The 14700-nt window shown below is 40.0% G+C and overlaps 1 protein-coding gene across 1 annotated transcript in view; it reads right to left on the reverse strand.

The window, feature by feature from the left end:
* Habp4 (hyaluronan binding protein 4) overlaps positions 1-14700 on the reverse strand; it is a 35250-nt gene that overhangs the window by 5759 nt on the left and 14791 nt on the right. The window contains exons 5-6 of the mRNA XM_090329568.1: positions 8577-8660; positions 426-597 (exon numbers count right to left, since the gene is read on the reverse strand). Of these exons, the coding sequence (XP_090185694.1) occupies positions 426-597; positions 8577-8660 (256 nt within the window). The remainder of the gene's footprint in view (positions 1-425; positions 598-8576; positions 8661-14700) is intronic.

Genomic DNA, 14700 nt, shown 5'->3' on the forward strand with positions numbered 1-14700 from the left:
CAAGATCCTGAGTTCAATCCTTAGTACTGAAAACTAAAGCATTAGGAAATTCATCCTAAAAATACAGAGTAGTCATCCTTTGGAATGTCATCTGATATAGGAAATATTCTGTACCTCTCATTTAAGAGGGAAAAAAAATACAAGTAACATACAGACTCTATACTCAGAGCTCAGTCCAAGGTGGGCAGAAATGCACTAAATTTCACTGTCAAATAGCTCAAAAAGTACTCATTACTTAAGTAACTGAAACTCTCTGTACATCACCTCTACAATGACAATAAATATATTTTCACAATGTCAGTCAATATGTTAAGCTTCACTTTCTCTTCAGCATGCAAATACTCATAGGCAGAACCAAGAATATTTTGTTTCCAATAAGGAAAAAGTAATGATTTTGTACCTTAGGTACAAAATGTAATGCTTACATCATCTCTGTATTTTGACTTGTGAATCACCACCGCTTTGGAAGGAACAGTAGATTCTGGCTTCCGGATGTTAAACTCGGGCTTTGGTCGGGTTTGTTCTTGAAGATTCTTCCACTCATCTAAGGTCATCTCTTGAACTTGAGTTTCCTCTTCGACCTCCAACTCAGGAACTCTATAAAGATGCATAGTCATTGAGACATTTTTGATAGGCCTGAAATGTCTACTTTGTCAAAGAAAATGTTATAACCATTAGTTTAATTCTGTGGTACTGCACCTCAGATGTAAGGTAAGAAAATCTGTGAATCATAAGTTTCTGCACTTTATATTCATCATTGGTTTTTTTTGCCAACATTGCCAACTACGATACTTCCTATAGTCAACACAGTCTATAAAAAACAGGAGCATCACTACCCAGTGTACCAGCATGCTGGAGCCCCCTTCCAGATGGCATCAGGAACAAAATGAGGTAACTGGAAGAAAAGGAGGGAAACTATGGAAACAAACAGGAAACCACCAACACGAGTTTTCAAACAGTGTGCTATAAATGCAAACTTTTGTAAATATCCTCTTCAAACGAATGAGTTTTAAAAAGAAAACGTAAGTAATGTTTTATAGACCTCTCCAGACCCATACTTCCAACCCTCTTCCCTCACCCTGCTGAGCCTCTGGCTTTGATCAGATTACATTGAGGAATGTTTTCTGGTAGACTCTAATATGGATTTCCTGACTTGTTCCCACCAGACCAACAAGTCTGATGACCTCCTGCCGGGAGCCTTAGGTGAAGTTTTCTTTTCTATGACTCATAATTTTGAGTGTGATTTATTTTTACTAAAGATTTTATATATTTTTGACTCCATCTCCAAGCCTCTAGAGCTAATCAACTTTGGCAAAGTAGCAGGATACAAAATTGACCCACAAAAATCAGTAGCCTTTCTGTATGCCAATAATGTACAATAAGCATAAAGGGAAATCATGAAAACAACCCCATTTGCAATAGCCTCACCCCTCCGCCCCCCAAAAAACCCTAGGAAGATAACCGAAGATGTAAGAGATCTTTACACTTAAACCTATGAAAATCTAAACAAAGGAATTAAAGAGGAAATGGAAAGATCTTCAATGTTCATGGATAGGTAAAATCACTATTATGAAAATGGCCAAACACTGCCAAAAATGATATACAAATTCAATCCAATCCCTATCAAAATCCCAATGACATTCTTTATAGAAATGGAGAAAACAATCTAAAAATTCATATGAAACAAAAGACCTAGAGTAGCCAAAGCAATTCTAGGCAAGCAAAGGAATACAGGTAGTATAATACCAGATTTCAAACTCTACTACAAGGCCATACTAACAAAAACAGCTTGCTGTTAGCGTAAAAATAGACCCAAAGATCAATGGAACAGATTATAAAACCCAGAAATAAAACCACATACTTACAGTCACCTGATATTTGACAAAGGAGCCAAAATATACAGTGGAAAATACATATCCTCTTCAACAATTGGTGCTGGGAAAACTAGGCAGCCATATGCAGAAAACTAAAAGTGGATCCCTGCCTGTCCACCATGCACTAACATCAATTCACAGTGGATCAATTCACAGTGGATCAAAAACCTCAACATCAGACCAGAAAATCTGAAACTACTGCAAGAGAATAGGAGAGACAGTAGAACCTACAGGTACAAGCAGGAACTTCCTGAATAGAATCCCATGGGCTCAACAGATAGGAGAGAGACTTGACAAAAAAAACAGTTTCTGCACAGCTAAGGACATAGTTACCAAACTAGAAAGACAGTCAACTAATTGGGAAAAGATCTTTACCAGCAACACATCAGAAAAAGGACTAATATCTATCATATAGAGCTCAATAAATTAAGCACCCCCCAAAACTTAACACATTAATTACTAAGTGGGCATGGGAGTTAAGAAGAGACTGCTTAGAAGAAGAGGTAAGAATGGCAAAGAAACACATGAGGAAATGCTCATCATCCCTGGCCATAAAGGAAATGCGAAACAACACAACCCTGACATACCATCCTACCCCAATTAGATTGGCCAACATTTTGAATTCTGACAACAACAAATGCTGATAGGGATAGGGGGGAAAGGAACCCTATTGCACTGGGGTGGGAATGAAACCTAGTGCAACCACTCTGGACAAGAGTCTGGAAGTTCCTCAAAAAACATAGACCCGGGCCGGGAATTTGGCCTAGTGGTAGAGTGCTTGTCTCCCATGCACGAAGACCCAGGTTCAATTCCTTGGTACCACATACATAGAAAAAAGCCGGAAATGGTACTGAGAGTCAAGTGGTAGAGCTCTAGCTTTGAGAATGTCCAAGGACAATGCTCAGGCCCTGAGCTCAAGCCCAGAACTGGCAAAAACAAACAAAAAAACCAGACCTTCCCTACAACCCATCCACATCACTCCTTAGTATCTACGTTATGTGTCCTGAGCCAGGTTATGGTAAGGACACTTGCTCATCCATGTTTATCGCTGCACTATTCACAATAGCCAAGATATGAAAACAACCCAGATATCCTGTAATAGATGAGAGGATCCAAAAATGTGGTACGTATATACAATGGAATTTTATACAGCCATTAGAAAGAAAATGTCATTTGCAAGGAAATGGATGGAACAGAACAAATCATGTTAAGTGAGGTAAGCCAAGATCAAAGAGATAAACAGTATATGTTCTCCCTGTTATGTGGAAGTTAGCTATATAATACACTGGCATATGACAAATTACACAAAATTCTAGATATTCACATACAGTGAGAAAACAGCTTTAGGAGAAATCACAAATGTGCACTACCTAAATGCCTCTTCACATGTATAAAATAATATACATACTTATACATATTCCAAAGATATGGGAACAAAGACCTTTTACTTAATTTGTTTTTTCTTTTTCTGATGACTCTACCTTATTTACAGTGTGCACATCTGTGGGAGAGTGGAAGAAGGGCACAGAATCAGAGGAAAAACGGTGAAGATGCTGCACTGGACACTGCTCAAAGTGAACTATGCAGCTTGTGGCAGGAGATGGGAGGGAGAGAACGGGAGGGAATGAGAAAGCCCAAGGACAGTGCTCAGGCTCTAAATTCAAGCCCCAGGACTGGCCAAAAAAAAAAAAAGTAAGAAAGAAAAGGATTAGGGGCATGGCTTAAGCAGTAGAATACCTGAGTTGAAACAAACATACAGCTGGTAGAGAGGGAGGGAAGGGATGACATGGTTCAAAAAGAAATGTATGGGTATATACACATATTCATTTACTTGTTTATTTGAAATAGGGAAGGGTAAACAAGATTATTGGGAGGGGTGGGGGGAGGGCAAGGAAGACAAAAACACAAGAAGGGGTATCAAAGTTCAAGAAGTAACTATAACCCCTCTATACATTATCCTGGCAATAAAATACAAAGGGAAGGAAGAAGGGAGGGAGGGAGGGAGGGAGGGAGGGAGGGAGGAAGGAAGGAAGGAAGGAAGGAAGGAAGGAAGGAAGGAAGGAAGGAAGGAAGGAGGAAATGTATGGGGCTGAGAGGGTGGCCTAGTGGGAGATTGCTTGCCCAGCATTCATGAACCCCTGGGTTCGATTCTTTGATACCACATACACAGAAAAGGCTGCAAGTAGTGCTGTGTCTCAAGTGGTAGAGCTCTAGCCTCGAGAAAGCCCAAGGAGTGTACCAAGGCCCCCCCCCAAAAAAACAGAAAAAAGAAAGGTTCCCTTTACCTGTACTCTTTACCTCTTTAACTATAACCCCTCTGTATTATCACATTTATAGTAACAATAAGAAAATTAAAAACATATACAGAGTAAGTGCGGAGGGAATCAAGTTAATACCTTTCAGAGGACTAACGAAATTAAAGTTCTAGAATTAAACCAATGATGTGAAAAATGTAAGCAAACAGGACAGAACCAATCACAGAGCCTCCAAAATGGACACATTTACAGTTACTTTAAATATTAAACTAATGGCAGAGAAACCCTAAAGCAGTGGCTGCTTAGGAAAGAACTTTTAGGACAATTGGTAATATTCTGTATGCTGACAATAATCAGAGTTCCAAAAGTATATGCATAGGTCAAAAAGTAAATTGTACACTGGCCCCTCCCATCAGTTTTGAACAGTAAATTAACACTTTCCATAATCATCAATCATTGTGGCATTTTTACTCTTGTGATAAGTGGCAGTGATAACAGCAGAGATTTAACAGCATGCCAGGCACTATGTGTATATTCTCTTTTACACACTTACACATGCACACTCCTTACAACCCTGTAGCAAAAGAACTATACTGTTTCCATTTCACAGATGAAAAAAAACCCAAGATTAAATAATTTGTCCAGTCTGGTGATTAGCAGAGCTAGAATTTGCACTCAGCACATTGGTTCAGAGTCTATGCTCTTTGGACACCTTGCCTTGGGCAGGTGAAGGACGAATAGGAGTTCTGATAGCTGGAAGATGAAGATGAGTGGAGGATGCACGGAAAAACAGGAAATTAATACTTGTGAAGGCGCGTGAGGTGTGAGGATGGGGTAAAGGACAGGTATGCATGAGATATGAAACAGGGGCCATGAGGTGAACCCAGGGACGGTGTAGATGGAACCCAGACTGCAGGTCAGATCAGTGTGAATTCAGCAGTCTGAATGCCAGTGTGAATGCCACTTGGGCTTACAAGGAGCCACATTTGCAGCTGCAGCAGCAACCAGATGCCTCTGCTGGTGGAGGTAGAGTACGTATCACCATGGCAGAGGGAAGGACTGAATTTGGGGGAGGGAGTCACAAAGGGAATTCCAAGGATGATTCCTCAGCTTCTAGTTTATGCAGGCGGTAATACTTTCCCACAAGACAGAAACTGTGTAACAAAGGCGGCTTAGTGGCTTATAATGAAAATAATTCGCTGAATCCTGGATATGCTGAGTACAAGGAACAATTGGGATCAGGGAGGCATCCAGAAGTATCCCGAAGAATGGAGCCACAGAGATACGTTCTGGAGATATACCTGACAATTTAATTCACAGAATACATAAGTTCCCACAAACAGGCTCTCGAAGAGAAGAAAGGACATGGCAATGTAAAAGACCAACAAGGCAAAGAAGAGCCTGCAAAGGAAATGCTGAGGGGCAGAAAGGAAACCAAGAGTATAGCAGTGTCAGAAACCAGTGAGTGGGGATGTTTAAGAAATCAATGAAGTCAAATGTTTTTGAGAGTCAAGATGACTCAGGCTGAAGCACCCATTACATCAGAAGACTTGGTGACAGCTTCAAGAGGAATGAGAGGAGTGGCTGTGGAAGTGAAGGAGAATATTCACAGCTCAGAAATAGGAAAGCACAAGAGAGGGTCAAGAGGAGGATCAACAGGAGACTGCTGAGTGCCAAGCACCACTGGCTCTCACCTATAACCCTAGCCAGTGAGGAGGCTGAGATCTGAGAACCACAGTTGAAAGCCAGCCTGGCTACACAAATCCCTGAGACTCATCTCGAATTAACAACAACAACAACAAAAAAAACAAACCCCACCACTGGAGGCATATGGCTCTAGTGACGGAGTGCCAGTCATGGGCAAAAAAGCCAAGTGAGAGCACAAGTTCAGGTCCCAGTACCAGGAGGAGAATGAACATGTTTAAAATGTTGATTCCAAGACCACAGTTGGGAGAAAGGAGATGAATATAGAAAAAAAAAGCAGGAACTGTGAAGCTAGGGAGTAGAAAGAGAAAAGATAGTAGTCAGAGAAAAAAAACCTAAAAGCTTGAAGAGGTATGAGGAGAGAGGCTTGTCTGTTTTATCAGGAGGGAAGGAAGCTAGGAAGTAAGTAGCTATAGACAGGTTTGTACCTTTGACAGTGAGAAGACTGTGAAATTCCCATCTGATAGATCCCAGTTTGTTTATAACACAAAGCTGGACAGAGAAAAAGAGGAGGTATGGAGAGAGAGGGAAAGGGCATCATCAGCATTCTGAACGGACAAGGACTGAAGCAGTCACCATAAAGGTGGTAAAGTGAAACCTTGAAACAGAGGTTGCTAGATGGTGATGAAGGCTCATTTCAGAATACTGGTGGTCAACACTTACAGAGGTTTCAAACAACTTACTGTGCTTAGCCTGAGGGTAGAGGCAATGAGGACAACAGTGAGGAGTCATCCAACTGAGGTTTTGCTAAGCAAGACACCACACAAACTCCAAAGGAAAAGTGGAGTTAAGGTACAAACCTGCTGGATACGGACCAGGCACCTAAGCTACAAAGAGTGAAAAGATGGACTTGGGGAGAGTAACCCGGAAAGAGTAAGACTAGTCACAGGGAATGAGTTGAATAAGCTACTGACAGAAAAGAGTTGTGGAATATTTGAATTTAATCCATCAATTTCATTAAAACTCATTCATTAGAAGTGGGACACAAGTGGTTCATGCTACATGTTAGCTCCTCAGAAAATAGATCTGCAGGATAGCAGTTTGAAGACAGCCCAGGTAGAAAAGTTTACTAGATTCCATCCCCAAAATGACCAGCAGATAGCCAAGTCTGTAAGCAAGCTGAGCAAGAGCTCCTGGATTCAAGTTCAAATCCCAGTACCTCAAAAAAAACATAAAAGAATGCAGGTAATAATTCATTATATACACCACAGAATTGAGAAATATTAAGAGAGGAGGCAGGTCAAAAGGGGAGGTGTGAAGATGTTGAACAAGATGCATTATGCACACAAACTGCTTTGTTAACCTGCAAAATACTCGATATGTAACCTAGAATTAAATAAGGGAAGGGTTGAAGTGTAGGTGAAAATGTTGGTAAGGGTGACATTGATCAAGATGTACTGTATTCCTAGCTGCTTCAGTATATGGCAATTCTTTGCACAACTACTTAAAGATAAAAATATTTTTAAAAGGAAATAGAAAATGGCTGTACATGGTATTGGAAATATAAACCCAACTACATAGACATAAAAATTTATGACTCTATAGACATAATGTTTTATTACATAGATTAATATGTATCTGTGACATATAAACCCTCAGCCTAATTTTAATTATGTTCTAAAATCTAAGTGCCAGTGATTGTATATAGAGATTCCCTTTCTGAATACTTGTTAAATATGTCATTTGAAATATGATGTAAAAATCAATGTTAATAAATTCTTTAATAAAAAAAAGAAAGAATAGCTCAAGGAGCTTGGGAGTGGAGTCTATAGGATTCTTTATAAGGCCATACAGTATGACGCTAAATGAAAGGACCTCCAGGATCTAGAAACAAAAGCCATATAATGAGCGATTGTTGTCCTTAATGTACTATGTTATCTCTCATCTCTTTTGCTGTCCCTTGGTTATCTCATATTATTACAGTATCTCACTTTGTTATCTGATATATTGGATATATTTGTATTTGGTTATTTGAAAGTAGATAAGGAAGGGGGAAAAACAAAATGAAGGGTGGGGGTGGGAGGGAAGGAAATGGGGACCAAGACATGAGAAAAGGTATCAATGTATGTGAATTAATACACCTTCTATCTGGTGAATATAATGTAACCCTTCTATTAATTACAATAAAAAATAGATAAAAAAAAAAACCCTGTACTAAAGGTAGTCAGGACTCTCAACTTAGACCTGCTGTGTAGGTGTCAGTTGTGAGTCCAGGCTCGAGCTTGCAATCAAGACTCTCGTACTCTTACACTGGAAGAAAGAAAGAAAGAAAGAAAGAAAGAAAGAAAGAAAGAAAGAAAGAAAGAAAGAAAGAAAGGAAGGAAGAAAAGGAAGAAAAGAAAGAAAAGAAAGAAAGAAAGAAAGAAAGAAAGAAAGAAAGAAAGAAAGAAAGGAAAGAAAGGAAAGAAAGAAAGAAAGAAAGAAAAAAAGAAAGAAAGAAAGGAAGAAAGAAAGGAAGAAAGAAAGGAAAGGAAAGGAAAGGAAGGAAGGAAGGAAGGAAGGAAGGAAGGAAGGAAGGAAGGAAGGAAGGAAGGAAGAAAATGGCTGTGCAATGCAAGACATGATGCCATCTACTGTAAGCCAGAAAAAATGGAGTAATGAAAATTTCAGAACCCAAATAGATAAGATGACTAAGTAAAAAAAATACTCATTAGACAGCTTGAATGAACTAGATTACTTATTAATAAGAAAATGTATGAAAAAATCTACAATCCAATGAAGGAAAATAAATGAAACACCCTACTTGGCTGGCGATTCCTCATCCAGGGTGCCCAGGGACTCTTCCACCACTGAGGTCTCTTCCATTGGGGCAGTCAACTCCATGTCACTGAAAAACAGCAAAAGTTTCTACAGTCATATTTACACCAATGCTCTCACAAAAGCAAATTTTAGTGACATATTTCTTCCTTTTCTAAAAAGTAGTATTGAGGTTTGAAGTGAAGAGCACAGCATTGAAGCACGATTTTCCTACTTATGCTACTTACACAGCTGAAATGACAGATGTATTCCACCATACCTGGCTTGTTTGTTGATATGGGGTGTAACTTTTTGCCCCGATAGTCTCAAACCATGATCCTCCCAAGTAGCTGGAGATTATAGGTGGGAGTCACTGGTCCAATTTCAATGTCTTATTTCTTCCCTCTTTCCTTCCTTCCCTCTTTCTTCCTTCTCCCTCCCTCTCTCCCTTCCACCCCCCCTTTTTTTTTTTTTTTTGCCAATTCTGAGGCTTGAATTCAAGGCCTGGGCACTGTCCTTGAGCTTTCATAAGGCTAATGCTCTACCACTTGAGCCACAGCACTTCTTCCAGCTTTTTTTTTTTTGCCAGTCCTGGGCTTGAGCTCAGGGCCTGAGCACTGTCCTTGGACTTTCTCAAGGCTAGAGCTCTACCACTTGAGTCTCAGCACCACTTCCGGCTTTTTTCTATGTATGTGGTACCAAGGTATCGAACCCAGGTCTTTGTGCATGCTAGGCAAGCATTTTAACCACTAGGCCAAACTCCTGGCCCCTCCTTCCAGCTTTTTCTATGTATGTGGTATCGAGGAATCAAACCCAGGGCTTCGTGCATGCTAGGCAAGCACTCTACCACTAGGCCACACTCTCGGCCCTAATGTCTTATTTCTTAAGGGCATGCTTTGCAAGGAACTATATACACATACAGGTGCCACCCTGAATTGCTTATCCATATGAAAATGACCAACGAAGGGGCCAGGAGTTTAGCCTAGTGGTAGAGTGTTTGCCTAGCATCCACGAAGACCCCGATTCGATCCCTCCATACCACATACATAGAAAAAGCCAAAAATGGTGCTGTGGCTCAAGTGGCAGAACTCTAGCCTTGAAGGACAGCGCTCAGGCCCTGAGTTCAAGCCCTAGGACTGGCAAAAAAAAAAAAAAAAAAAACAATGAAAAGATGGATGTAGTGGTGCACACCTGCCACACTAACTATCCAGGACGTGGGAATTCTTTCTCTTTTTTTTATTTTTTATTGTAATTAATAGAAGGGTTACATTATATTCGCCAGATAGAAAGTGCATTAATTCACGTACATTGATACTCTTTCTCATGTCTTGGTCCCCATTTCCCTCCCCCAAACCCCTCATCTTGTTTTCCCCACTTCACTATCCAATTTCAAATAACCAAATACACATATATCCAATATATCAGATAACAAAGTGAGATACTGTAACAATATGAGATAACCAAGGGACAGCAAAAGAGATGAGAGATAACATAGTACATTAAGGACAACAATCACTCATTATATGGCTTTTGTTTCTATATCCTAGAGAGGATGTGGGAATTCTTAACTGGAGGACTACATTCCAGGCTAGCCTGGGCAAAAAGCTACTTTATTCAGAAAACAATGAGGGAAAAAAGGATGGGGGCAGGATTCAAGTGATGGAGCCTCTGCCTAGCTAGTGCAAGGCCCTGAGTTGAACTTAGTACTATCAAAATGGTGGAAAAAAACATAACCAACTTAGAAATAGTCTACAAAAAGGATCACATATGATTATAAATGAGCTGGTAATAACTAATCCACAAAACAAGACCTTGAAGAATTTGTATCCTATTTCATTTTAATGTACAATCTATAAACTGCAAATGACAGTATAATGAAAATTTAAATTTTAACTTACATGACCTCATTATTTTCCTTTTTATATTAATATTCATACAATATGAACATTACTTTTTATGAAGTACCAGAGAAATAAATTTCACTTTTAGTGAACTAAAATCAGTCAATACATCCTTTAGAAATATTTTGCAAAACTGGATGTGTGGCTCAAGCGACACGTCCATATGTGTCACTTGCTCTAGCAAGCTAAATATAAGTCCCAACAGTGCTGAAAAAAAATTATAGTCCACATACAGAATCCAGAATTTTTTTATCTTGGCCCAGAAAAAAAGTTTTCAATAGTGGTTTTTAAGTACATATAAATTAGACCGCATTAATAAAATACATCTCAACTTAAATATATTTTAATTCTAAGCACCAAGAAACTACAATCAATTAAAAAGCCCTCACAATTAAAGGAGGTACTCTAAGGGGCGGAACCCAAAGGACAACAAATGCCTCTGTGCTTGTGAACATATAATATTTATCAAAATGAATTTTCAGGAAATTCAAACAAGGTTCAAGTCTTGGGCATTGTCCCCTGAGCTCTTCAGCTCAAGGTTACCACCCTTTCTCTGGGCCTGGGCATTGTCCCTGAGCTCTTCAGCTCAAGGCTACCACCCTACCCTTGAACCAAGCCCCACTTCCTGTTTTCTAGAAGTTAATTAGAGGTAAGAGTCTCAAGTCTTTTTGTGCCCAGGCTGGCTTTGAACCTTGAACCTCAGATCTCAGCCTCCTGAGTAGCTAGGATTACAGGTGTGAGCCACCGCCCCCTGCTGTTTGTTTTTTGTCTTGTTTGTTCCATTATCTGTCTTTAGGGGTAAGAGGAGAAACAAACATGGAAGAACAAAGAGTGAACAAACAGCAGTGTATTCAGTAGACACTATACAGAAAATGAACTATTCAACTACCCAACTATGGGTAGAAACGAGAGAAGGATACTCAATGAAGAAAGAAGTGACATTGCCCTGAAAGAAATACATTAATTACCTGCATAGAAAATGACTACATCTCTTCAATAATAACAATTTTTTGACAGTCCTGGGGCTTGAACTCAGGGCCTGGGCATTGTCTTTTGGCACTCTACCATTTGAGCCACAGCACTGCTTCCAGGTTTTTCTGTGTATGTGGTACTGAGGAATCGAACCCAGGGCGTTGCATAAGCTAGGCAAGCACTCTATCCTTAGGCCACACTCCTGGCCAATTAAAAAAAATTTTAACTTTTTTTTGTTACAACCACTGATTAACTACTTTTGCTTTTTATTGTGTTGTATAGGTTCTGAGTTTTCAACTTGGGGTTTTGGTCTCTCTTTCTCTCTCAGCTTTTCCTCTCAAAGATGGCACTCTACCACTGGAGGTACATCCCACTTTCAAGTTTTGTGTTTCACTGTTTAACCAGAGATCAGAATATCTCAGATTCATTTGCCTGGGCTGGTTTCAAACTTTAATTCTTAGATCTCAGCTTTCTGAGTAGCTAGGATTATATGCAACAGTGTGGCATTTAAAAAATACATATGCATTAGTTTATACAAGGGGAGATTTTGTTGTGACATTTTCACAGAGTATTATCCTTTTCCTTGGGGCTAGGAGTTTGGCCTAATGGTAGAGTGCTTGCCTAGCACACACGAAGACCCGGGTTCAATTCCTCGGTACCACATACATAGAAAAAGCCAGAAGTGGTGCTGTGGCTCAAGTGGTAGAGCACTAGCCTTGAGAAAGTCCAAGGAATTTTAGCCCCAGGACTGGAGATATATATATATATATATATATGATTCTTTTCCCTCTTCTGAAAACAATTTCAGCAGGTTTCACTGTTCCATTTTGACAACAATCTACTTCAACCATATTCATTCTCTTTCCCCTAATTAGCCCAACCCCCTTCTTACTGATACTCCCCACAACAGAGCTACTCTCTCTCTCCAGCTTGCAAGTGATCAACAGTTTTCAGAGTTATTTTCATATACAATTATAATGTATCTCGAAATTTACTATTTTGCCCTTCCCCTTCTAAGTAATCCCTTAGACTCAAACTGTCCATATATATAAAGGTATAAACACGAATACATATATTCATGTCTACAAATATGTATGTTTTTTAGGTCTACCTTCTATATATGAGAAAAAAATCTTTTTTTCTTTAATTATGATATCCTCTATATCAATTTTCCTGAAAATGATATGAGTTCACTTTCCTTCGTGGTTGTATGATATTCCATAGTATATCTATACCACTTCTTTATCCATTCAAGAATATTCCAGGTGTCTGATTCCATAATTTGGCTACTTTGAACAATGATGCAATAAACATGATTTACACTGGCATCTTTCTGGTATACTGATTTCTTCCCTATTGATATATGCCACATATTGGTATAGTAGAATCCTTGGGAGGGTCTATTTTGAGACTGATTTCCATAGTAGTTGTAACTAGTCTGCATTCACACCAACAAAGTATAAAGATCCTTTTCTAATGCTTCCTTGCCAGCATTCTTGATGGCTTTCATTCTGAGGTAGATGGAATCTTATTGCGGTTTTGATTTGCATTTTCTTTATTACAGCTAAGGCTGTTGAACATTTCTTGACTTTACCAACCATTAGTTCTCTTCTAGATTATTTGGTTCTTCTGCTGTCTAATTTTTGCCATATATTATCAATTATCAGTCCTTTATTTGTTGAATAGCTGGCAAAAATTTCCCTCTCATTTGGTGGGCTGTCTCTTGGTTCTGGTGATAGCTTCTTTTGTTGTGAAGAAGCTCTCTAATTTGCCCATGCTTGCTTCCATCCTCTGGAATCCTGTTCAGAAAATAATTACCTGTGACTTAAGTTTCAGGGGTTTTCTCACATTTTCCTGTAGTAGCTTCAGTTCTCATTTTCAGCTCTTTGTTCCATTTAGTTTTTTTAAGAGGATGACAAAAGTCAATTTTCAGTGGGTGACCCGTTTTCCCAACACCATTTGTTGGAGAGTTTTTCCTCCAATGTACATCTTCGCTCCTTTGTCAAATATTAGTTGGCTAATGTTCTGTGCTCTTATTAAAAACTTTTACTAAGCTGGGCACTGGTGGCTCATGCCTGTAATCCTAGCTACTCAGGAGGCTGACATCTGAGGATCCAGGTTCAAAGCCAGCCTGGGCACTAAAGTCCATGAGACTCATACTTCCAATTAACCACTAGAAAACTGGAAGTGGTACTATGGCTCAAGGAGTAGGGTAGCCTTGAGCTGAAAAGCTCAAGGACAGTGCCTAGGCCCAGATCCAAGCCCCTGACACCACCACCACCACCAAAAAACAACAAAAAACACTTTTACTAGCCTGGAAGTGGCTCATGTTTGTAATCCTAGCCACTCAAGAGGCTCAGATCTAAGGACTGCAGTTCAAAGCCAGTCCAGGCACGGAAGTCAGTGAGACTCTTATCTCCAAATAACCCCCAGAAAAATGGAAGTGGCACTGTGGTTCAAGGGTAGGGCGGTAGCCTTGAGCTGCAGAGCTCAGAGACAGTGCCCAGACCCAGAGTTCAAGCCTCACAACTGACCAAAAAACAATAACAAACCCCGTTTTATGAATAAGGTATTTTATTTTATTTTTTTTTTTGCCAGTTCTGGGCTTGAGCTCAAGGCCTGAACACTGTCCTTGGACTTCTCAAGGCTAGAGCTCTACCAATTGAGCCTCTGTAGCACTTCCAGCTTTTTTGTAGGTATGTGGTAGGAGCAATCGAACCTGGGTCTTTGTGCATGCTAAGCAAGCACTCTACCACTAGGTCAAACTCCTAGCCCTGAGTTTTTTTTTGCTGGTCACAGGGCTTGAACTAGATACTGCTCCTGAGGTTCTGCTCAAGGCTAGTGCTCTACTCTTGAGCCAGAGCTCCTCTTCCAGTTTTTTGGTGGTTAGAGTCTCACAGACCTTCTAACCAGGGCTGGCTTCTGACCTTGACCCTCAGATCTCAGCCTCCTGAGTAGCTAGAATTACAGATGTGAGCCATCGTGCCTAGCTTTAAACAAGATCTTAAATCAAATGTACCTGTTGTGTGGAAGGACAGCTACGGAGCAGTGGCCCCCTTCACAAATGCTCACATCTACGCATCAGCCAGACCCCATTGGGTCACTTGATTTTTTTCTTTCTTTTTTTTTTTTTTGGTGGATCCTGAGGCTTGCACTCTGGGCCTGGGCACTGTCCCTGAGCTCTCCAGCTCAAGGCTACCACCCTACCCCTGCACCTGGGCATTGTCCCTGAGCCCTTCATCTCAAGGCTACTGCTCT

Source organism: Megascapheus bottae, chromosome 3, assembly GCF_031878675.1.
Source record: "Megascapheus bottae isolate mThoBot1 chromosome 3, mThoBot2.hap1, whole genome shotgun sequence".
Taxonomy (NCBI): Eukaryota; Metazoa; Chordata; class Mammalia; order Rodentia; family Geomyidae; genus Megascapheus; species Megascapheus bottae.